Below are 23,450 nucleotides of genomic sequence, written 5' to 3'. Positions count from 1 at the left end.
CACAGGAGGCTCCACCTCAACATGAGGACACACTTCTTTATGGTGAGGGTGACAGAGCACTGGAGCAGACTGCTCAGAGAGGTTGTGGAGTCTCTTGCTCTGGAGGCTTCCACAACCTGCCTGCATACATTTCTGTGTGACCTGCCCCAGGTGATCCTGCTTTGGCAGGGAAGCTTGACTTGATCTCTATAGAGGCTCTTTACAACCCCTAATATTCTGTGATGATTAGACTGGTGTGCTACCTGGCCATAGGTGGACTCATTGTCTCTTCTTACTCACTGAATACTTTTCAACTTTCTTTTTTCTCAGTACCAAATCTCAAGGGTTGATTTAGTGGCAGAAGATAAAAAATAAAAGTTATCTGAGTGGCACAGATTTCTTCACTGTAGTTAATGCATTTTGTGTGAAATTTGGGTCATATTGAATCCTGGCTCTGTCACTCCCAGAGGAGAATCACAGTCTAGTGTTTAACATACTTGTTTGCTTCCTTTTCTTCAGAGGGGAATAATTCTGAGCAGGGAGGAACTGGCACACACCACGTTTGCCAGGGAAGAAGTGAAATGCACAGGACCATGCTAAGCTTTCAGCTCTGCACAAAGATGTGCTCAGGTGTTAGGGATGAGCCATCTTCCATGGGCTAAGGATTTAGGTCAGCCATGAGGAACCTGTAGCAGGCCACCCTTGAGTATGAAGAAGTATAACCTGTGGGTAAGATATTGAGCAGCTGTTACAGGTATTTAGACTCCAGCCATTTGGGCAGTTGAGATTAAAAAGTGGCTGAGGAGGTCTGCCTGTTGTGCACAAAGCAAGTGGAGCAGTTGCAGAGGGGAAAGGTAAGGACCCTGGAGTCTCCCACTTTGACATCCCTCGGTCAGCCCCAGCAGATAAAATGGCACAGATTGTAAGCCAGATTGTATCTGGCTTGCTTTAGCTGGTCTCAGTCCTTCCAGTGATCTAATTAAAGATGTTTTATACAAATTGAATAAAGCAGGCATTGAAACTGTGTGTAGACAAGCCTGTTAGCTGTGGTGCCATATGTCTGCGTGGAGTACACCGTGCCCGTGGCTACTTCCATAGAATCATAGAATGGTTTAGGTTGGAAGTGACCTCAATGACTATCCAGTTCCATAGGCAGGGACACTTCCCACTAGAACAGGTCACTCAAGAGCTCATCCAACCTGGCCTTAGGCACCTCCAGGGAGGTTGTGGAGCACAGAATGTGATCAAAGATCACATTCTGTGATTCTGTGCTCCACAATCTCCCTGGGCAACCTGTGCCAGTGTCTCACCACCCTCACTGCAAACAACTTCTTCCTAACAGTTTAAATCTTCCCTCTGCCAGTTTAAACCCATTACTCCTTGCCCTGTCATTACAAGACCTCTCTGTCAACCCAGCACATTCTGTTGGACAAGGTTTCTGGTGGCAAAGACCAGCACCTTCAGTGGCTGGCTTTTGGTGGGATAGACACTCAGTCTTCTCAAGGCAGCTCAGTGTGTTAGGAGCAAGTGGCAGACTGAAAGGGTGAGACAAGTGTTGGGTTGCTTCCTTGAAGCAAGTAACCCTTCCCCAAGTGATCTGCAGCGTGGGAATGACAGTGCCACTGTGTGTCTTGTGTGGGAGGCCATGTGTGCTGTTGGGCTGTGCACTTGCAGGGTATGTAGTAAAGCAGTTGAAAAAGGAAGGAGAGGACTTATGCAGGAGATTACTGCTTTAAGGAGTGCAATTTGTGTAATTTCAAGGGTAGGTTTCTTAACTGTGACTTTGCCTTTTGCTGCCTGGGCTCAGAGATCTCCACTGAAATAGGCTTTTTCCTGAAAGGAGTATAAACTGCTGGGAAACTTTTTCAGTGCTTTATGATAATTCCAGCAAAGACTGATCTTCTGATGGGTTTGGGGTTTGAGTTCCTCTTAGCTTAGGATACCCCAGTGTTTCAGCTCTTTCAGCATCATCTAGCTCTCTTAATGTCTACAGCAACCAATTCTGAGTGTCTGAAACCCAGATATCCTTTTTTTCCCCCATCAGTGGCATGTTCACAACCCTAAAAGTGTGTGCTAACACAAACTGCCCAGTATTGATTTAATTTCATTATGCAAGGCATAACTTTCCTTTTAAACTAAAACAATACTGAAAGTGTTTCTCTTAATCCCAGAGGTAGATCTAAGATCATCTTGTTTTAAAACTGAAGTTGTTTTGCAGGCATATGAAGCACAGGATTTCTCTGGAGCATTTGCAGCTGCTAATGTTAGCTTGTGTACTTAGAAATCAGTATGTAATAACATAGCTCATGGTGATGCAGCAGCTGGGGAAGTCCTTGTGCTTTCAAAGACAAATAAGTGGGCAGCCACTTTGATCTGTACCACTTTGCAGCCCTTTCTGTGAAAGGCTTCAGCATGCAATTGGTGCAGAAATGGCTTTCAACCGGAGATGCCCCAAACCAACACGAGCAGGAAGGTTTCACTAGAAACACATATAGGATAAAATATTCAACAGCAGTTCAGAAAGCATTAGCAAGGCATAGTGCAACTCTGACTCGTTATCATTTACGTGGAGAGAACAAAATCCCCTAAGTGGTCTCCTGAAGTTAAATCACCCCACGTCTGGTCTGTAGCTTCTGTTTGCTGTTGAGCTGCTTTAGGCTAGGCTGCCTCCACTAACTGGTTTCGTTTGGCTCTCAGAAAGCTGGCAGACATCTTAGAAGAGGGGAAAACTGGCTGGGCATGCTGCTTCTTTATACTCCTTGGATTCAGCTATGCTAATTGGGACTGCCAGAGAGGGTTTAGAAGGTACTCACCTTGTTTAAGGTAATGAAACAAAGTCTGTGTGGTGGAATGCGTTCAAGAGAACTGAGGCAGATGAGTATCTTGCTTAGACCTGAGCGTCAGATCTGTTATCTTTGTTGCCTTCTTGAGTAGCATTGAAAATGAAATGAATGAAGCAGCATGCTCATAGCCACCATCTCCCTTCACCTACCTTTTCAGCTCCTGCTTTCCTTTTTTCCCCTTTTCTAGTGAGGCTTCAGCACATGCTGTGAACATGTGCCAAAACACTCATTCTTAAAAGCTGCCTTCATTCATCTTGAGCTGTTATCAGGAGCTGTGTCTGCTTCCTAGACAAATTGCACAACACTGAATAAATGTCCTCTTGTCCTGGAAGCCAGACATGATTCTAACAGAAGCTCTGCTGCATTCATACAGAGTGAGTAGAGCAAAGGCTTACCTCATGCAGAATATGGGTACCAAAGCACCTTCTGCTTCTCAGCCGAGGCGATGACACCAGCGTGGCTGCTGATCCTAAAGCAAAGGAATGAGACATGTTTGCTTGCTGCATCTTACTCTGGGTGCTTGATAGATACTCTGTTTTGGATGACAAGTTTTGGACCATCAGCTACTGCATGTATTTCATGAAGGTGACTTTCAGCCCATGAATTATTTTAGCTCTCCATTTGTTTTAAATTCTCTTTAGTATAGTTTGAGCTGTAGCATAAATAGATCTAAGACCAAATAAAGGAGACTTGAGCTGAATAAAGCAGGTCCTTTGTGTAATTGAAGAGCTCCTTTGGAAATGGGCTTTGTTTCCTTTTAAAACACGTTATCTAATTTGTTCCAGGAGTGAGGTGAACTTGTTTTGCAGGACTTGCAGATGATTGCTGATGGTCAGAGCTATAATAAACTGAATTCCTTCCTAATTTAAACACTTTGTAAGCACGTAAGCTAAGTTACAGTCTGTACCAGACATTTACAATACAAAGTGACAGTACCTCTCCCAAGGAGATTCCCATAGGAGAACATCAAGGCCTCCTTTCCACTGCTGATATGCAAATGTTGGGAACTGTTTGAGCACCGGATTCTCCAGTAATTTCGGTGCAACACTCCAGTAGGTTGGAGTTGAGGGCGAGAGGAGGAGGGAAGAAAGCAGAGAGGCTGCTGGAGCTTGTAAAGCACATGTATATTCAGCAAGCAAATGAGATAGGAGCTTTGAAACAATAAGCTGCTCTATAATGCACAGACAGGCTTTCAGGGTACCAAGCCCAGGCTCTGAAGTCTCTCTACACATTGATAAAAAAGTCTAACTCTGAATGAAACATGTTTATTCTGTCTCATGTGAAGCCCTGTGAGCTACTAGGAGCTGACTGAGTTGCTGACTCAGTCATTGTTCATGGCTTTTACAACTCCTCCCATTCAGTTAATTAAAAAAACTTGCTCCTGAGCAGGCAACAAAAGCACTTTTTATGTGGACTTGCTCTGTGTACATGTTCAAGATTTCTGCTGGCTGAATGCACTTTTTCTTTAGCTTTGTGTCTAACAGTGCAAGTGCCTGCCAGGGGCAGCTGCCAACGTGCCTGCCCTTCTTGGGTGGAATATTCCCCTACACACCGTCCTACGCTGATGCCAGGGCCTGTTGAGCATGGGATGGGGTCAGAACCTGAGAGCCATTCAAAGGCTGCTCAGCGAGCAAGAAAGCAGTGAGTGGCACTGAGGTCAGGCCATACAACCAGGGGTACTCTCATGGGAGTAGCAGGAGGAAAAGATCTGTCAGCAAAAGAGCTGCAGGCGTGAAGGGTGCTGGGTTTACAGCTGAAGAAAGTCTTTGCACTGCTGCAGGCACACTGAGAGTTTGACTTTGGTGAGTGTGGAGTTTGAAGCTCCTGCAAAGTAAATAAATCAAAGCTGTTACTCAATGAGGCGAAGTTAAAGATTAAGCCCAGCAGTTGGCTGCGGTTATTGAGGCAGGAGTTTTGGCTTGCCAGGAAATAGAAGAAGTGTTTGGAAGAACCAGATCCATGCTGTGGGGTTTGTTTTTGAAGAGGTGGCTACCAAAACCGAAGAGTTGTGTCTGGTGTAAATCCAGATGTCACGCACAGTTAGAATCTCTGCAGTTCGTGTTGTGACCAAAGATAAGCTTCTGCACTTCTTAAATTGCAGCTGTCTCCAGGTTTTTAATCAACAAAGTGAAGTAAGATCCTTCAGGGCAGGGCTGGCAGAGATTGGAACCTGATGGTTTCTAAGTTGCAGTTACTTTCTTCAGTACAGTTTTGGCCCCCTAAAATGATTTGCTCTCCATCCAAGCTCAGCTGTCCTGCTAAGAAAGAAGCTTCTTCCCTCTGTAAGTGCAAGATTCCTCCATTGCCACTGGTGGACAGGATTTCTTTTTTGAATGCTGCCTGCTTTTTATCTTAATTTCAAATCAATCTCATCATTCACTTGCATCCACAGGTAGTGAGGAGATAGAGTGTCCTTAGAGAGAGTAGTTCAATCTATGTTTCAAGTGTTTTTCATCACTGCAAAACCTCTTTTTGCCTTTTGGAACAAATTTAGACACCAAAATTAGAAGAATCTGTACAACCAGAGCTGCCTTGAACTAAGGTCCTGAAATACTGCTGCCCTTAGAAAAGGCTCTACTTACTTTCATTGGCACTTAAGTTGCACAAGAAACTAAAGTTCACTGCTAGCAACTGAAATGAGGAGAGGGAAAAGGAAAAAAGGTTACTTCCTGCGTGGGTGTCCCATGAGGAGGCAGCTTCTGAAGCAGGGGGGAGGATGGAGTTGAGTTTCTGTACTCCTTTGGTACTTGGAGTCACCCAGATCATGACCCACAGCTGCAGCAATGCTGGTAAGGGCATTAGCCCCAAAAAATCAAATCTGTTTTACTGTGTTTTCACCAAGCTGATGATCACAGTTTTGGTTTGGGGATTTTCTGCCTTAAAGAGGAAATCTTCCATAGTCATAATTTCTGCTGGAATCTCTGAGGTGAGAGAATCTATGGTGTAAAGGCAGAATCATAGAATCTGGGTGCGATTCAGGTGGGAAGGCAGAATCATAGAATCAGGTGGGAAGAGACCTCCAAGCTCATCCACTCCAACCTATCACTCAGCCCTAACCAATTAACTAGACCATGGCACTAAGTGCCCCATCAGTCTTTGCTTGAACACCTCCAGGGACAGCAACTCCACCACCTCCCTGGGCAGCCCATTCCAATGCCAATCACTCTCTCTGCCAACAGCTTCCTCTTAACATCCAGCCTAGACCTCCCCTGGCACAACTTGAGACTCTGTCCCCTTGTTCTGTTGATTTCCTGGGAGAGGAGACCAACCCTACCTGGCTACAGCCTCTCTGCAGGGAGCTGCAGACAGCAATGAGCTCTGCCCTGAGCCTCCTCTGCTGCAGGCTGCACACCCCCAGCTCCCTCAGCCTCTCCACAGAGGGCTGTGCTCCAGGCCCCTCACCAGCTTCGTTGCCCTTCTCTGGACATGTTCCAGTATCTCAACATCTCTCTTGAGCTAAGGAGCCCAGAACTGGACACAGAATGTTTTGATGTAACTGGTGCAGCATGCTGGGCTAACCTGTTACAGGTGTCCAAACGTGGTCCGCTCGAGCCTGTTTGAAACTGGTCATATTAATTACAAGTGTTAACCAGGAGTTTATTCTCTTGTTCTAATCTCAGGTTTGCTCTGTGCTTTAATTAAATGTTAATCTCTTGGAGACAACCTTGTTCTTTGAATGTATGTTTCGGGATGAATGTATACTCATGATGTAGAAGAACACCTAGCCCCAAAGCCAGGTTAAGTCTCTTGCTGCTTCTTAAATGTAAATGTACATGATGTCCTTCACTGAAAAAAGAAAATCTACTTGGGCTGAGCAATGTTTGACACTGTTAAGGGTCTTGTCTGCCATCCAGTGCAAGGTTGGATGTTCAATTTGTGTTGGCACACCTAAGCTGGGTCTCTACTCCTTAGCATTGATTTTTTTGGCCTTGTGTCAGAGTTAAGTGTATAAATGAAAACAAAGTGTCTGCTTAGTAAGACAACTGATTCAAAGTACTGTAAGAACTTTAACCATGTACTCTTTCACCTTTAATTCCACATCATTTTCTTTTCCAGCTGTTCTGTAGAGGACAGCAGTTTTTGCTCGAGGGATAAATTGGCTTTACCTTCTTATCAGATCCTCCTCCCTGGTGGCAGGCAGTGCCAACAGACTTTCTCGTGCAGCTCCTGGAGGCTGCTGTAGTAGCACAAGACATAAGCTTTCAGTGACTTCACTGTTTCCGTAAGTGAGGTGTAAGTGGGTATCCACTCTGGTACCAAAGGAACAGTGCTAGTGGTCAGAGGAGAAACACTCTTGTTGTTGGATAGCTGCTGTTCAACACAGTTCCATCGAAACGTGAGGAAGAACTTCTTTACTTTGAGGGTGGTAGAGCACAGGAACAGGCTGCCTGGAGGGCTGGTGGAGTCCCTGTCTCTAGAGTCATTCAAAGCCCACCTGGATGCCACCCCATGCAGCCTGCTCTAGGTGAACTTGCCCTGGCAAGGGGCTGGACTAAATGGTCCTCAGAGGTCCTTTTCATCTCTTACCATTCTCTGTTTCTGTAGTCATCTTCAGCTCTGTTTTGCAGATGCTTTGGGTTGGTTTAGTTGGGCTTTCTGTAACTCCTGCTGTAGTGTGGGTAAGCTCTGACATTCACCAGGAGAGCATGCCATCATCATGTGCTGGTCTTTATACTCCTACTGTTAACAAGAGACTAGCAGCAGCTTTTGTTAGCAGTAATTAGGCAAGCCAGTCAGTGCAGTAATCACCCGAGCCCTCTGCACGGTCACTTGGGTGTGTGAACTAACACACTGCTTGTGGAATACTCTTGATGTCTGTTGGCAGCACATGGGAAAGGAATAGAATGATATTAATTACAAGTTAGATTGATGATAACCCCGTGAGTAAGTGAAATCTAGTTAACTTACAGTCCAGACACTCACACATGTGACCCTGTAAAATGGAACATTTCATTCTGGTAATCTTGTATTTGTGATGATAATGACTTATGAAACAAAGGTTAGAGGTTAGGCTTGTTTTCCCTGTCTGTCTTTTTACATCATCTGCAACCTAAAATTCCCTCTCATGCAATATCTGTGAGCTAAACCCGCTCTAGGCTATCATCAGTCACCATTTGAACTCATTTCTCTTTGTTATGCTGCCAACAGAAGCTTTTTGTTGTTGTTGTTTTTGTTATGCTAGTTGGGAGTCATAAAAGTTAAGATAAGAGAAAAGAGACCATTGGGCTGTACATCCCCTTTGCTTTGCCAGCACAGAGGTTTTGGTTAGCAAACCTTGGGGTTGCTGTGTGGGAACCTTGGTTGGGTTCCTGTCCTTGATGAGCGCTGCCTGCGCGTACGCACAGGTGGTGTGTCAGTGAGCCGTGCTGGGACATGTCTTACCAGGCTCTGATGTCTGACTCATCCTCTCCTCCTTGAATGGCTCTTCGCATCACAGACACAACATGGAAAGGAAGAAAGGCATTTAAGGCTTCAAAATCTTCCCAATACTTCCAAGAAGCACAAGGATTCATTCTGAAGGACTCCTTCCCCATTACGTGTTGCGCAACCTCAGGGACTGAATGTGCCTTTGTGCTTTGCCCTCTGCTTTGCAGTACCATGAGTTTAGCTCCAGTACACTCAATGAATTCTGCTTGTATTTTGTTTACTTTGATATGCCTCTAGTTCCTTTCATTTGTTTTTTTAATACATTCCCAAAATTTCCAGAAGATTGGGTACAAAGGGGGACACAGGAGGTCCTTTTCTTCACCCCTCTCCCTCCCCCTAAAGAAGAAGTACTGACAGGCAGCCCTTCAAAAGCAGAAGCAGTACTTCAAAGTCTATTTAATAGCTATTTCTTGGTGATTATAATATCAGAATCAGCTGCAGCTATTCTAGTTTGTGGCCCAGTCGTTCTGCTTTGCAAGCTGTGTATCCAAGACTCTCGTTGTGTGTTTTCCTGCTGTATTCTCCACCCTTTGATAGTTTCCTGTATGCTTTCAGCAGGCTACAGTAAGAAGATAAAGAAGTTGTTATGAATAACTCAGAAAAGCTTCCCTCTCTGCCCCTTCCCACTATTTTGCTTCGCTCTCTGCATGTGGCAGATGAGGATGAACTTGCACCATTGGGTCATCTTGCTCTTTCTTAGAGGGGATGAACTTAGCACAGGGTTGCATCCATCTTTGAAATCGTTAGCCCCTTCAGCAGAGGTGACAAAGCAGGGGATTCGCTTTCCTTGGCGTGGGCAGCAGGGCTGTGAGTCTGTCTGCACTAGTTCATTTGTGGGCTCTGAGGATTAGGTACAGACACAGTGTCTCTAGCATATGCTCTAGTTGATGGGGTGACCCAAACCTGAGATGCACTCTGATTGTGCCTCGCTGACACAAGTGTATTTCTGCGTCAGCACTGAGGGCAGTACTGTGCACTGTCAGCTGGAGACTGTAAAGGTCCACCTAAGAGCTGGGTGTGCTGAAGTGTACCTTCCAGTTCATGCAGCTGCATTTTCTTTGATACTTATCCTGCCCAGGGAGGTGGTGGTCACCAGCCCTGGACTGGCAGAGGGGAGATTGAAACTAGATGTTAGGAAGAAGTTCTCTGCAGTGAGGGTGGTGAGACACTGGCACAGGTTGCCCAGGGAGGTTGTGGCTGCTCCCTCCTGGAGGTGTTCAAGGCCAGGTTGGATGAGACATGGAGCAACCTATTCTAGTGGTGTGTCCCTGCCTGTGGTGAGGGGTTCGAACTGGATGAGCTTTGATGTCCCTTCCTATCTAAACCATTCCATGTGTTTAGAAGTTGTTTGAATGTAGTGCTTGAGGTTATGGTTTAGGGTGAACCTTGTAGGGATATCAGCTGGAATCGGTGATCCTGAGGAGCTTTTCCAACCTGAACATTCCTGTGATCCAGCAAGCCACCTCTCTGTCTTCTTAACTCTTACTTATCCATAGACTTATGCTCCTCAGGTCAACCCAGTTATATCCAGGATCATCTTTTAAGGGAAATAAAGTTATTTCCTAGCTTGATGGACACAATGGAGGCAGAATTTGTCTTGTTCCAGAGAGGGGGGATTCTGGCAGGTAGAATGCCTTTCCTTCTCAAGCTGGCTCTGCTCCTCTCTGAACTACTGAAGTGCAGTCAGTAGTCAATGAATAATCTGAAAGATAGACCTCTGCAGGACTTTTGCTACCCTGCTGTGCAGCCTGCACACTGTGCAGAAGTGCTGGGCTTTGCATGCAGCCTCACAGAGAGAGATGTGAGGCTCTCTAAATAATGAAAGCTGCTTAAGGACAATACATCTCCTGTCTCTTTGGAGAAGCACTTAGTGGCTTACACAACTGAGCAGGTATTTCTGTGACCTTCCAAGTTTCCTACTGGTGACATGCAGATAGTTTTCCATGATGTTTTCCTTCAGGTTGTCTGTTTGGAATGTGAGCATATACCTGCTCTCATTCTTTCATATCAATGGAAACTTGATTCTTTGTTCAGTCTGTGAACCCTTCCCACAGATAAATCATAGAGTGGCTTAGGTTGGAGGAGACCTTAGAGATCATCTACTCCAACCTCCCTGCTCAAGGTCTCATCCAACCTGGCATTGAACACCCCAAGGAAGAGGCATCCACAAACTCCCTGAGCAACTTACTCCAGAGTCTCACCACCCTTGTACTGTTCAACTTCTTCCTAAGATCCAGTCTAAGCCTACTCTCCCTCATCTTCAAATCATCCCCCCTTGTCCTCTTGCTAAATACCCTTATGATAAGTCCCTCTCCAGACTTCTTGTAGGATCTCTTTGGTTATTGCAAGGCAGCTCTAAGGTCCCCTGGAGTCTTCTCTTCTTTAGGCTGAACAACCTCAGCTCCCTTGGTCTGTCCTCACAGCTGTTCCAGCCCTGGGATCATCTTTGTGGTCCTCATCTGAACTCACTCCAACAACTCTGTATCCTTCTTATGGACTCTCCTGGTCTAAGCATGGTACAGACCATGAAAAATGAATGTTTTTGTCTTGGAATCACCCGGGACTGTTGGAAACCAGTGGGCTATTTGGTGGTGAGGGCTAAACTGCTGCAAAAACCAGGGGACCTTACACTGAGCTCATTTCCAGCACTAGTGACTTTACTGTCTTTGCTCTAAGTACCTTCACTGGCAAATAAGAATTCCTAATCTGCAGAGACAATATATACCAGAGTGAAACTGTTCCAATACTGTGCCTGCCACAGCCCAGACTGAAAAGATAGAGATATAAAGCTCACAGGGCTTGTTCATTACTGCCTTGCATTTGGCTGCAGAGGGACTGACCACACCTGCTCAGTGGACCGTGCATGCAGCACAGATCTTTGATCTTTGCAGACCTGCACTGATTTACTGCAGAAGCATTTCATTAGTCTTGCGCTAGTGAGAGAGAGAGGCTGGAATTCTATAAAGGAATAGTTCAGCTTCAGATAGTCTTCATTTCTCGTTACATTTCTGGTGCTTCAGTTGCCTCGTGATTTGTTTAAGCTTGCTGCCAGTTCTGTAGAAGTCTGTCAGTGAAATTGTGCCCCTTGCAAAGTGTAATAAAATGCCACTTTTACTTGCAGCCAGGCCAAACTTCTGTCTCCTTCACTTGTGTTGCAGCCATGCTGGCTCTTCTGTGGCAGCTTGCTTAGAAATACAGAAAGAAGTTGTCTCCTTCCTTCCTGTTAGTTACTCGACATCTGGCTCAAATATGTATTGCAAGTCCCTCTTCAGCCTTTCTTCCTCTTCCTCCAATAAAAAATTCTCCCTTTTTCAGTGAGGAAACACAAAGTTTTTTAAGCTGTCTGTAGAAGATCTGGAATTACAAACCCATCTTTGCTGAAGGAGAGAGGCGTTTTAACATCCAGCCCTGACAGCTTCCATGCACAGCAATAGCTCTTGATTTCATAACGGGGAAATTAATGCTGCCCTTCTCTTCCATGCTTTGGGATCTGTGTGTACTGCTCTGTGGCCAACCTCCTCGTGAACCGCTGCTTGTTAGCAGGGAAGGCACAGACGGCTTTGTGTTTGCGCGGCTCAGCTGAAGGACGGGAGGATGGCACAGAGCGCGACACAGGCGGGTCTGAGCATCTCTTTGTGCCAAAGCAAAGCCTCAGCTGATGGAGTTATTCCTTCATTTTACAAGAACGTGTAACTCCACAGCAGCAGACCCTGCTCCCTGGTGCACGCAGCCTAAAGCATTCGTTCTGTGCTGAGGAACATGGGACCCTGTAGCAGTTTGGATTGCAGTGGGTGACTGCCCTTTTCTTGCCACCAGACTGTCTGTTGTTAAATACATAACAGTCTTAGCAAACCAGTAGTGTTATGCTTCCAAACAGAGTAACTAGAGAACCTAGAATTAAAGACTACTGTCTCACTCAAAGGGCTGCATGAGTGTTGTTCATGTCATATATTATTACTGTTCAGTGCGTTGTTTTCTTTCCTTGCCCATGTGAATTCATGCTTTGTCCCTGTGCCCAGCTCCAGTCTTGCTCTCAGTTTCTTTCCCAACTAGCAAAATTCTCACTGCAATATCTCACAGTTGGAAAAAAAAAACCCCAAAGCCAACTCTGTAGCTTCCATGCAGTAACATACTTATCTCTCTTCTGTGCATAAAGAGAGAGTGTTAAATCACAAGTAACCCCACTGCATTTAGATCTGTCTGGAGTGACTCAAACTTGCTGTGGTTTGAGGTTTGTTGTTTTGTGTTGGGTTTTTTTTTTTTCTTCAGGGAACTTAGAGTATGAAATGCCTTTATAAACTGCAATCACAGCTTGCTTCCAATAGCAACCACAGCTGGGAATCCTGCAAATCAGACCTCTGGATCCCAGATTGGGCAATCAGCTAGGGTTGCGTCCAGGTGGCTGTGTTGGGAGTCAAAGAGAACAGCAGTTAAGAAGTAAGGAGGAGACAACAACAGCCTCAGGTCAGCCATGGTGAGCAAACACTGTGTGATATTTAAATTGTCCAGAAGATCATCTTGCTCTTCGTGACTCTCTGTGAAGTACAGTGGTTGGCTCTATGCTCTAGAGCAGTAGATTTTCTGTGCTCTCAGATGCATCTCTCAGTTCCTGCTGTTGCATGATGTCCTGGCATGTCCTGACTCCACGTAGGAGGATTTCTGCTTTTAATCCTGAAAGTACTGGAAAGCCTGTGGAAGAAGAGGTTGCCAGAAAGTTTTAAGATAGAGAGTATGTCTACAATAAAAGTTTTGCATTTCTTCATTAGGCAAGGAAACAGATGTACAAGGAAGAAACCTCTGGAGCTGCTAAGCCCAAAGATACCTCTTCTATGCTCTGGGTGTCCTTGAGTCATGAGTTGCTCTTAGAGGTGGGAAGGAGACTCTAGGTAGTATTTTTGATCGTGCTTAAAATCCTCCTTACACAGCTGTCATTTACTCCTGTCTAAGGCAGAATGCTGAACGAGGCAGACCTTTGCCCTGCCCTGTGGAAGCCGTTCCCATAGTCAGCTGTGTCACCAGAAGAGAAGAATGGCTCCAGCAGGTCAGACCAAAGTCCTGCTGCTTCTGCCTCGGTGTTATCTTGGCTGAACTTCCAATGATAGTGTGTCCTGAAGCAGACACGAATTTGGGTATACTCTAAAGTAACTGATTTTTGAAGTGTAGTGAGGGTTATTAAACAGCTGCAAAGCACAGTCCTGCAGTGGGAAGTAGCAGCATCTTTGGTTGCCCTGCTGAGAGTACTTCAGAGTGGCTGTGGTCACGGTAGGAAGGGAAAGTGTACGGAAGGAACTAAAAGGAAGCCTTCTGGTTTGTAAGCTGATATTTAGGTTTACAACCACAGCTCTCCAGCATGCTGATTGAAAGAGTGTGCCTCTGTCAGCCAGGGGCTGGGGCTGGGTGAAGCAGCTCAGCCTCTTGCTCTTGGTGTGCCTGTGTGTCTGCATGTCAGGGTGGCAGGTCAGGTCTTTCTCATGGAGCATCAGGACTTGCTGAGCTTGCCTTTGTTTCCTCCTCCGCTGCTAGGTGGCCTGGAGTAGGTTAGTGTGGGTGAATTCTCTGAACATGGCACAAAAGTCTCAAGTCTGCTGGGATGTACAGGGGCAGCAGGGTGTCGTGCACAAAAATGCTGAAGGAGTGAGAAAATATTTCTGTAGGTGGCTGACATTCTGATGGATTGGATGTATTTTAATTAAGCTGAGCACTGCTTGAGAACAATAATCCAGTGGCTGCATGCACTGTTAATTTTAAAACATGATTTAGGGGAGATGCACTGACCACTGATTTTTACTCAGCCTTTACTTTTGCTTTCTGGAGTTGTTTATTCCATTGAGTCTTGCTGTGCTGTTCTCTTGCTGAGAGCAGCCTTTGACTTGGAAGTGTTTAATGTTTCTAAGTTTGGGAAGGTCACTCCACTGATTCTTTTTTAAGTCATATAAGCAGCAAATCACAGAATCACACAGAAATATCCCGGTTGGAAAAGCCCCTCAGGATCACCAAGTCCAACCTCTAAGCCTATTTTACAAGATTCACTTTATAATAGTAAATATGTCTGTCTGAGCTTTCATTAATACTCTGTAAAATAAAGGTTTTTAACTGCATGGTGGTGGTGCACAGAGCTGCTTGAAGTGCCTGCCTGACCCTGGCATCTCTGCCCAAGGTGAACTCCCTGTTACTTCTTGCCTTTTACAAGGCTTAGGAAATAGCCAAGGTTTTCATGCTGGGGGGAGGTCAAGTCAGCCACAGAAACTTCTTTCTGATGCTGTTAAGAAGGCAATCACCTTCAAAAGGGTTTTAGATGTGCAGGGTTTCGTTTCTTATGTTAAAGTTCTCAAAGGGCTTGGTTTATGGTTGAGTGAAGCTAGGTGCTATTGTCTTAGGGAAGCCTAGGGGAGAAAGACTTTTAGCCTGGCATTTTTCAGTAGCTGCTTGATGAGGCTAGAAACAACCCCAAAGCCCTTGTGTTGGTCGGTGTGGGGGTTTATAGTGATGGGTGTGTTTTCCTCCTGTAAAACCTGTGATACCAAGAGCCAAAACCCACCATCTGTGCAGATGCTATTACACCCAACTAACAACTATTACACACAAACACAGATGCCTCTGTAGTTATTTACTATTTCTGGAGCAATAGAAGGATCTTCTTTGATTGAACTTCAGCTCCCACACGTGCTTTTTGTTCTGACCTGCTCAGACTGGGTATCTTTCAGGGCGGGTTCAGGAGGCCCTTTGCCGTCTCTCGGTGTCTTGTCTGGCTGCTGATCACTGGAAAAGTTGAGCGAGCGAAATGATGAAGGAGTTGAGCCAGCAGTTGCCACAGTGACAGTTGTCCAATATAAATATCTTACAACTCTTCTGTTTATCATCTGTTTTCAGGGCAGTTTAAGCTGCTGGAACAAGACCGAGATATTAAGGAGCCAGTGCAGTATTTTAACAGTGTGGAGGAGGTGGCTAAAGCATTTCCTGAACGAGTTTACGTCATGGAGGAAATAACATTCAACGTTAAGGTAGTCCCTGAATAAATATTTATCCCTGCCTAAATGATTAACTGTTACAACCTTTATATACATGGCAAGAGAGCAAAGGCGCCGTGTGGGAAGTGTGAGCTTTGAGACAAACGAGCCTTTGGTGCTCTGTGTTCAGTGATGATGCTCTTCGTGATCACTTTTGCAGTCTCAAATCGACGTGCCCTCGAAGGGCTCTCCAGTTCTATGGCACTTGGAGGAGCAGTCCTAATGACCCATCCAATCATTAATCTAATTAGGACGGTCCTGCCAGACTTTAAACAAATGTTGTTTGTTGCCCCCTTTCTCCTCCCCCTCCAGCAGCCTGGATTTTATTCTCTGCTAAGCAGCAGCTGCTCCGGTCCCTGTCCAGAAAGCCTTGTTCTTGGGGAGCACACAGGGTGACATGATGGGGTTGCTTGTCTCAAAATTACTGCAGCTAAGCAGCATTGTGAACAAAGCAAAACAAAAGGCACACTTGTTCTGTGTGTGTGTGTGTTTGTTTGCATCTGCGTGCCCCTGGGCTCATGGAAGGGTCAGCAATCCCTTGAGGGTGAGAGGACTTGCTATCACCCAGCACACTGCAGTGCAGTGGCATGAACCACTGAAGACAGAACTTGTTCTTCCTTGTCCCCAAAAATTCAGACACTACACAAGGTCAACAGAGCAGACTGGTCTTCTGTCTTCTTGCTTCAGTTGTGGCTGGTAGAAGAGCATCCTAGAGCTGGCATGTAGTGTTGCAGATCCACATGGAATCAGAATCCTTTGGGCTGGAAAAGACCTTTAAGACTGAGTCCAAACATGATCTAACTCTACCAAGTCTGGTGCTGAGCCATGCTTTGTACCCTACAGGGCAATCTGGTTGATACTGCTGTGCAAAACCCCAGGATAGGGTTTTCTGATCCCATGTGTAGCAAGGTGGGGTTTAACAGCCTCTTCAGGGCTTTTTCTTTCTGGCACTGCCAAAGCTGGGAGACACCAGCTAGTCCTCCCTGTTTATAGTTGCTGAAACTGCTGTAAGAGCTCATCAGTTAACTCATTTAGCAACACAACCCCCTACCTCCCAAGGCAGTAGATTGTTTCCATTTATGCTCTCCATTAATCTGAACCCATAGAACAGAGTCTTGCATGATGAAGGCTGCATGAAAAAGCTGCAAGCTTCTCATGTGTTTAGGATGTAGTTGGGCAAACCAAGGCAACAAGAAAATTTGAATTCTTCCCAAGAAAACATCAGCCTGCCCTTGGCACTTCTGGCCCTGCCCAGTGCTGTGCCATTATTTCTCAGTTGTTCTATCACCAAATCAAGAGAGTGGCACAGTAAAATGTGCAGCTTTGATTTTATGGGGAGAAAAGTGTTTTGTCTGCAGGGTTGTTTAAATGTAAAGAGTTGTATCTTGAGTTTCATAGCAGTTGTTATTAGAACTCTTTTGTCATATTTAGCAAACTGAGAAACAAACAGAGCTTACTGGATAGCAAATCCATTTTCCAAAGGTATCATAGTGATGCCCCTTAATGTAAATAACAGTCATAATAATCCAGGTTTAACCTAGTTACACAGTTAGCTTGGCAGGATTTCTCTTGGCAGCTTTTCCAGTTTCATAGAAGTCTATTCCAAGGTTATCTTCTTCCAAAAAATAAATGAACTTAACAGGATTTATTAAAGTGTTTAATAACCCTTTACATGCAAGAGAATTATTTAAGCTAAAATTTTAATACAAGGGAGATCCTGTCAAACTGATTAGAGCAAAGGGAGGAATACTAAGTGCAGTTGATTTCTGGCCAGCGCAGTGTTCCCGTTTAAATTTAGCAGAGCATATCAGAAAGTAGCTAATCTGATAGAAGAATTTAGGGGAAAAAAAGGTGATGAAGCATTTAAGATGAGGAGAAACTCTGAAGTCTGAGTCTTTCTTATTCCAAACACTCAAGTCTTTCATGGATAATTTTGGAAGGAAGAATCATAGAATCAGTCAGGGTTGAAAAGGACCACAAGGATCATCTAGTTCCAACCCCCCTGCCATGGCCAGGAACACCCTGGATCAGGCTGGCCACAGCCTCATCCAGCCTGGCCTTAACCACCTCCAGGGATGGGGCCTCAACCACCTCCCTGGGCAAACCATTCCAAGCTTGTAGTATTACAAGGTGCCTCCAGACAGCTCTTCTGAAGACTGTTTTATATCCAAATAATTTTTATTCATCTTTGGGGACCTGTAAAAAAAAATTATTTATTTATTTTTAAAGTGCTCTGATCAGTCCCTTGGCTTTGCCAGTAAAAACTGTGTGCAGTAGCTGTGAATCAGAGACGTAATCATTTAAAAAAGCTCTGCCAGAAGTACTCCTGATTGAGTATTTTTACTTTGAATACAATGCTTAGAATCATAGAATCAGTCAGGGTTGGAAGGGGCCACAAGGATCATCTAGTTCCAACCCGCTGCAATGGGTGGAAACACCCTTCCCTAGATCAGGCTGCCCACAGCCTCATCCAGCTTGGCCTTAAACACCTCTAGGTTGCATTACTCCAACAAGACCTAGCAGGAATTACAAGTGATAGCAAGACACAAACCATTTTTTTTTAGGAGCTCATATGTGTCCAAGTGATTAAAGACTTTTGCTTCAAACTATAGCAAACTAGAACAGTTGGAGTCCCAGGCAGAATATTGACTTAGGTGTTATCAAAATCTGTTTTTCTGAGTTAACCTTTTCTTAAGCAAAGGTAACAATACACTTGAGCTTTCCCAGAGGCAAGAGTTTTCTAAAGAATCATTCATCACTTTCCTGCTGCCTGTCTTCTGCAGTAGTTGTAATTGGCCTCTGAATTGTTGTTGAATTGCAGGAGTCTGAACATTTAAAAGGTTGTGGTGACAGGAGCCATTGCTGGTTTGCTGTCTGTTTGATAAGATGTCTGTAAGCCAGTAACCTTTCTGATTAGCATCTTAGCATCAGTTGTGAATGACTAACATGGATCCTCAGCTCAAGAGAGATGCTGAGATTCTGGAACATGTCCAGAGAAGGGCAACAAAGCTGATGAGAAGCCTGGAGCAGAGCCCTGTGAGGAGAGGCTGAGGGAGCTGGGGGTGTGCAGCCTGCAGAAGAGGAGGCTCAGGGAAGACCTCATTGCTGTCTACAAGTACCTGAAGGGAGGCTGTAGCCAGGTGGGGTTGGTCACTTCTGCCAGGAAACCAACAACAGAACAAGGGGGCACAGCCTCAAGCTGTGCCAGGGGAGGTCTAGGCTGGATGTTAGGAGGAAGTTGTTGGCAGAGAGAGTGATTGGCATTGGAATGGGCTGCCCAGGGAGGTGGTGGAGTCACCGTTCCTGGAGGTGTTCAAGCAAAGCCTGGATGAGGCACTTAGTGCCATGGTCTGGTTGATTGGCCAGTGCAGGGTGCTAGGTTGGACTGGATGATCTTGGAGATCTCTTCCAACCTGGTTGATTCCATAATCAACTTCTGACAGTAGGGAGGTGGAGGGTAACTCCAGCATGGAGTAGGTTGTGGTTCTTTGGGTGCTTTGCATTAGTTGTTGTTCAGCTGGAATATGTGCTTAGTGATTTCTCTTTGCAGCATGGTGTGGCAAGCACTGTCTCTTCCACACAGCTATTCTCATCTATGCATAAAGTGAAAACTGGCTTTGAAGGGCAAAAAGGTGGGAGAGGGGGAAGTAAAACTGCAGGAGTTGTTATAATAATGTGTAAAACAGAGAGAGCAACCATGAAGATAAAAGGGTTTGCAGAGGAGCTGCTTCAGCATGCTCCCCAGGCTAGGAGTTTAGCAACTGGGGGAGACTTTGTGCTTTCCAGGTAGTGACAGCAGCTGAAGGTGTGATGGTTACTGCTGCATGGTGTGGAATCATAGAATAAAACCATACAATTGTTTTGTTTGGGAAAAAACTTTAAAGTCATCAAGTTCAACTGTTAACCCAGCACTGCCAGGTCACCACTAAACCATGTTCCTAAGCACCGAATCTAGATACTGGGGGGGACCACACACTGAAAATTAAAACACAGGACACAATCAGGCTATGGAGATGTTCTGTGAAATGTTTAAGTGAACAAGACAGAGCAAGTTGGCTTTTCACAGCTCACTGCTACAAGGACAAAGTGAAGCTCATTTAACTGCATCATCTGTGAACCCAAAACTGTGCATTGCGATAGGCATGATACATGCTGAGATATATTAATGATATCTGTGGTATGGATTGGTTGCTGCTATCCTGGAATGATTTTGCCTACCATATATGCTCTATAATGTTAATTACTGTGTGGTCTTGGACAAGTTAACACAAGAAGAGAGGAGTTAGTTTTCTTGACTTACAATCATAGAATGGTTTAGGTTGGAAGGGACCTCAAGGATCATCCAGCTCCAACCCTTGCCATAGGCAGGGACACCTCCCACTAAAACAGGTCACTCAAGGCCTCATCCAGCCTGGCCTTGAACACCTCCAGGGAGGCAGCATCCACAGCATCCCTAAGCAACGTGTGCCAGTGTCTCACCACCCTCACTGCAAAGAACTTCTTCCTAACATCTAGTTTAAATCTCCCCTCTTCAAAGTTTAAACCCTTTACTTTTTGTCCTGTCATTACAAGACCTTGTAAATAGTCCCTCCCTGGCCCTCCTGTAGGTCCCCTTCAGATACTGGAAGGCCACTCAAAACCTTCTCTTCTCCAGGCTGAAGAGCCCCAGCTCTCATAGCCTGTCCTCATGGCAGAGCTGCTGCAGCCCTGTAAGCTTCTTTTTGGCCTTCTCTGGACTCACTCTAACAGTTCCATGTCCTTCCTGTGTTGGGGGGCTCCAGAACTGCACACAGGTGGGGGCTAACAAGAGCAGATGAAAGGGAGAGAGAACTTGCAGAACCAAAAGTTTAACTTTAGCCTGCTGAGGTGCACCAGCAGCTTTAACATCCTCACAGCAGGGTTTAGTGGGTAGGGATGAAGCTGTGCAGAATTAGACTTTTCATTTCCCGTTTTCAGTTTTTAATTACAGTTTCAGACAGCAGCTGCTACCTTGGATTTTTGTTCAGAAGGAAGAGTGCAGAGTGTGCCAAACTGCAACTGTGGCACAATTTCTTTTTTGTTCCAGCACAGTCACACTCAGGCTTATTTTGTCCTGTGACTCTATTAAAAGGAAAAAAAAAAAGGAAGAATGTTTTCCAGATGTTTTAATTGAGGGTAATTTTGTCTTTAAACATGCCCGTTGGATCAGAAAGTCCATTTGCTATTTGACTGGTTGAAATGGATGCCATTAACAAGCATCTGCTTCATGAGACCTTGCCTGTGAAGGCCAGCCAGTTGACCAGTACCTCTGTGGTTTCACATCTGACCCACCATTTCCTTCTACAGTTTGTTGTGAATCTCCAGGGAGCTGCGAGTTGGCCAGGCAGGAGCTCCCACAGCCATAGGTTGTGATATCGCCCTTGACCCAGCTGGTGTCCTGCAGGAAGTGACAAAAAAGCTGTAACCACACCATCTCCACTTAAAACATCTGGCAGTGCAGCTTGCCTTGTCCAAAGAAGCTGTCTGCTGGGTCTTAGAATCATTAAGGCTGAAAAAGACCTCTCAGATCATCAAGTTCAGCTGTTAACCCAACAATACCATTCCTGCTAAATTTTGTCCCATTTGTTTTGAACACATCCAGGGATGGTGACTCCACCACCTCCCTGGGCAGCCTGTTCCAGTGCCCGGCTACTCCTTCAGGAGAGAAAGTTTTCCAAACATCCACCCTAAACCTCCCACGGTGCAACTTGAGGCTGTTTCCTCTCATCCTATTGCTTGATACTAGGGAGGAGACCAACCCCCACAGAATCACTGAGACTGGAAAAGACCTCTGAGATCAAGTCCAGCCTATAACCTAACATCACATAAACTGTGCCACCAAGTGCCACATCCAGTCTTTGCTTAAAGACCTCCAAGGATGGTGACTCCACCACCTCCCTGGGCAGCCCATTTCACTGCACCACTTCAGCCTCCTTTTAAGGAGTTCTAGAGAGCCTCCTCCAGTCTAAACAACTCTGACTCCCTGAAGGGACATGGTCTAGCGAACAAGACCCATGAGGAGCAGCTGAGGAAGAGGAGGCTCAGGGGGGACCTCATTGTTGCCTACAACTACCTGAAGGGAGGCTGTCGCCAGGCATGGGTTGGTCTCTTCTGCCAGGCAAGCAGCAACAGAACAAGGGGACACATTCTGAAGTTGTGTCAGGGGAGGTCCAGGCTGGATGTTAGGAGGAAGTTGTTGGCAGAGAGAGTGACTGGCATTGGAATGGGCTGCCCAGGGAGGTGGTGGAGTCGCTGTCCCTGGAGGTGTTCAATCATAGGCTGGCTGATTGGCTAGGGCTGGGTGCTGGGTTGGACTGGATGAGCTTGGAGGTCTCTTTCAACCTGGTTGACTATGATTCTATGACTTCTTGGTGCTAGAAGCCAGGTGTCTTACAGAGCACACTCCCTCAGAAAGAGAAGGGAGGGCTCAAACAGTGCATGCACGGAGCCCTGTGTGTCCTCAGCCCCTGTCAGCTCCCCCGGCGGCAGGGCTGCATGGCCGCAGGGCTGCATGGCCGCAGGGCTGCATGGCCGCAGCTCTAGAGCGGCGCTCAGCAGCGGTTTCGAGGAGAGCCCAGCAAAGAGCATCCCGCTGCTGTTATCAGCAGCAAGCACAAGCCTTTTCCTTTCATGTCGAGGTGTTTCGAAACCTTTTTCTGGCCGGCAGCGAGAACTGTGAATGAGTATTGCCTCCCATAAATCCTGCTAGTTTCCTGGATTAGACCAATTAGTGTTTGTTTAGGTAATTGAGGGCTTGAAGGGCTTCCTCTCCGGAAGCCCGCAGGCTGCAGCGCTAGGGCGGCACACCTCGGCGGGGCTGCCTCTGCCTCTGCTCTGGAAGGCTTGCAGGAGGTAATCATAGCTTGACAGCCGTGGGTGAATTGCAGAACACTTTGTACGGGAGGAGGCGTTGTTCACAGCCTGCCCAGTTATTAGCTGGTTGGAATTGCAGCTTTGGTTTCATGCAGTGGCTCTTCTGTGACGATACTCCAGTTTGGTGGTGGGTTGAGAGCTCCCTCCCACCCCTCTCCCCCCAGTTTAAAATTCATCAGACCAGCTCAGATGGCTTGGAGGTAAGGGAAAGCTCTGTTTTACAGCAAAGCTGTTACAAGCACACATTCGAAATATATTTACATGAACTTAGGATTATATATAGTTTAGAAATAATACAGAAATCCAGGCTGCCCCCCCTCCCCCAGGCAAAGAAAGCCCAGAAAGGGCCAATGCCACCCTCTTTCTCCCCAGATAGAAAACAACTAGCCAAGCTCAGGTGTTACCTGGTCAGCCAAGGTTAGTGGTGGAGTTAAAGGGAAGCAAAGGAGCAGCAAACAGATCCAGTGCCCAAAAGCCAGGAAGAGTTCTTTATGCGTAGGCTTTTGATACCTCTGTGATGGTTTGGGTGTTACCTGCCCCCACACACTTTGGAAAACCACCCAGGCTAGGCTCAGGCGATCTGGAAATGGAATGAAGCTTAGCACAATATACAAGCAGGTATTTACTATACATACAGAAATAGACAAGTGAAAAAGTAATACAGAAACACAACAGTCCTCCCAGAAACCAGAGTCCCCAGGAGGGGCTCCCAACTGCTCTTCCACCTTCTCCCTCCCCTCCACCTTACCCCAGACTTTGCCTAACGCTCAAGGTAGTTTGGAGGGTTGGCCAGGAGAGTTAGGAAGCAGATGGATTAGGCAGGCAGGTTAGAGAGAGAGGTGCAGCCCAAAAAACCCAGAAAGAGACTCCCTTATCTCTGTTTGTGTTCTTGGTCTTATACATCTCAGGAAGCCTATGAGTGCAGTAGACATCAGCACTGTTTCCTTTTCACAGCCTATAATCCATCTCTTACCAAAATATTCTAGCTAGCTTCAAACTAGCACAACCCCTTAGCAAGCCAATGAATGATAGAGACTTTACCATTGTTATTCTTTTACAACCCATGCTCATTCAGATTCTGAATTACTGTTTATCTGCTCTACCTGCCTAGATGAGGAGGTGTCTGCTGCTACTGAGGGAGAGCTGGGTGGGTTCTGTTAGGGCTCTGAAGAGGACTTTTTATGTTAAACCACACAAATATGAAGCAGAACAGTCTTGTCTATAAAGAGCTATTCCATTCTTAAGGAAATAACTTCAAGAACAAATGAGCCTTGGACATCTGTTTTGCCTTTTTTTCCCCTCT

The 23,450-nt window shown here is 45.8% G+C and overlaps 1 protein-coding gene across 3 annotated transcripts in view; it reads left to right on the top strand.

Annotated features, from left to right (window-relative positions):
- The window catches only part of GAREM1 (GRB2 associated regulator of MAPK1 subtype 1), a 108,087-nt gene that overhangs the window by 72,341 nt on the left and 12,296 nt on the right, over window positions 1-23,450 (top strand). For 2 of the 3 annotated variants that reach the window (XM_064170700.1, XM_064170699.1), the window contains exon 3: window positions 15,120-15,250. The exons of the other annotated variant lie outside the window; for it this stretch is intronic. In XM_064170700.1, coding sequence (XP_064026770.1) covers window positions 15,120-15,250 — 131 coding nt within the window. The remainder of the gene's footprint in view (window positions 1-15,119; window positions 15,251-23,450) is intronic. 3 annotated transcript variants of the gene reach the window in all.

Source organism: Pogoniulus pusillus, chromosome 34, assembly GCF_015220805.1.
Source record: "Pogoniulus pusillus isolate bPogPus1 chromosome 34, bPogPus1.pri, whole genome shotgun sequence".
Taxonomy (NCBI): Eukaryota; Metazoa; Chordata; class Aves; order Piciformes; family Lybiidae; genus Pogoniulus; species Pogoniulus pusillus.
Note: the sequence above shows the minus strand (reverse complement) of the source record. Positions and strands in the feature narration are given on the sequence as shown.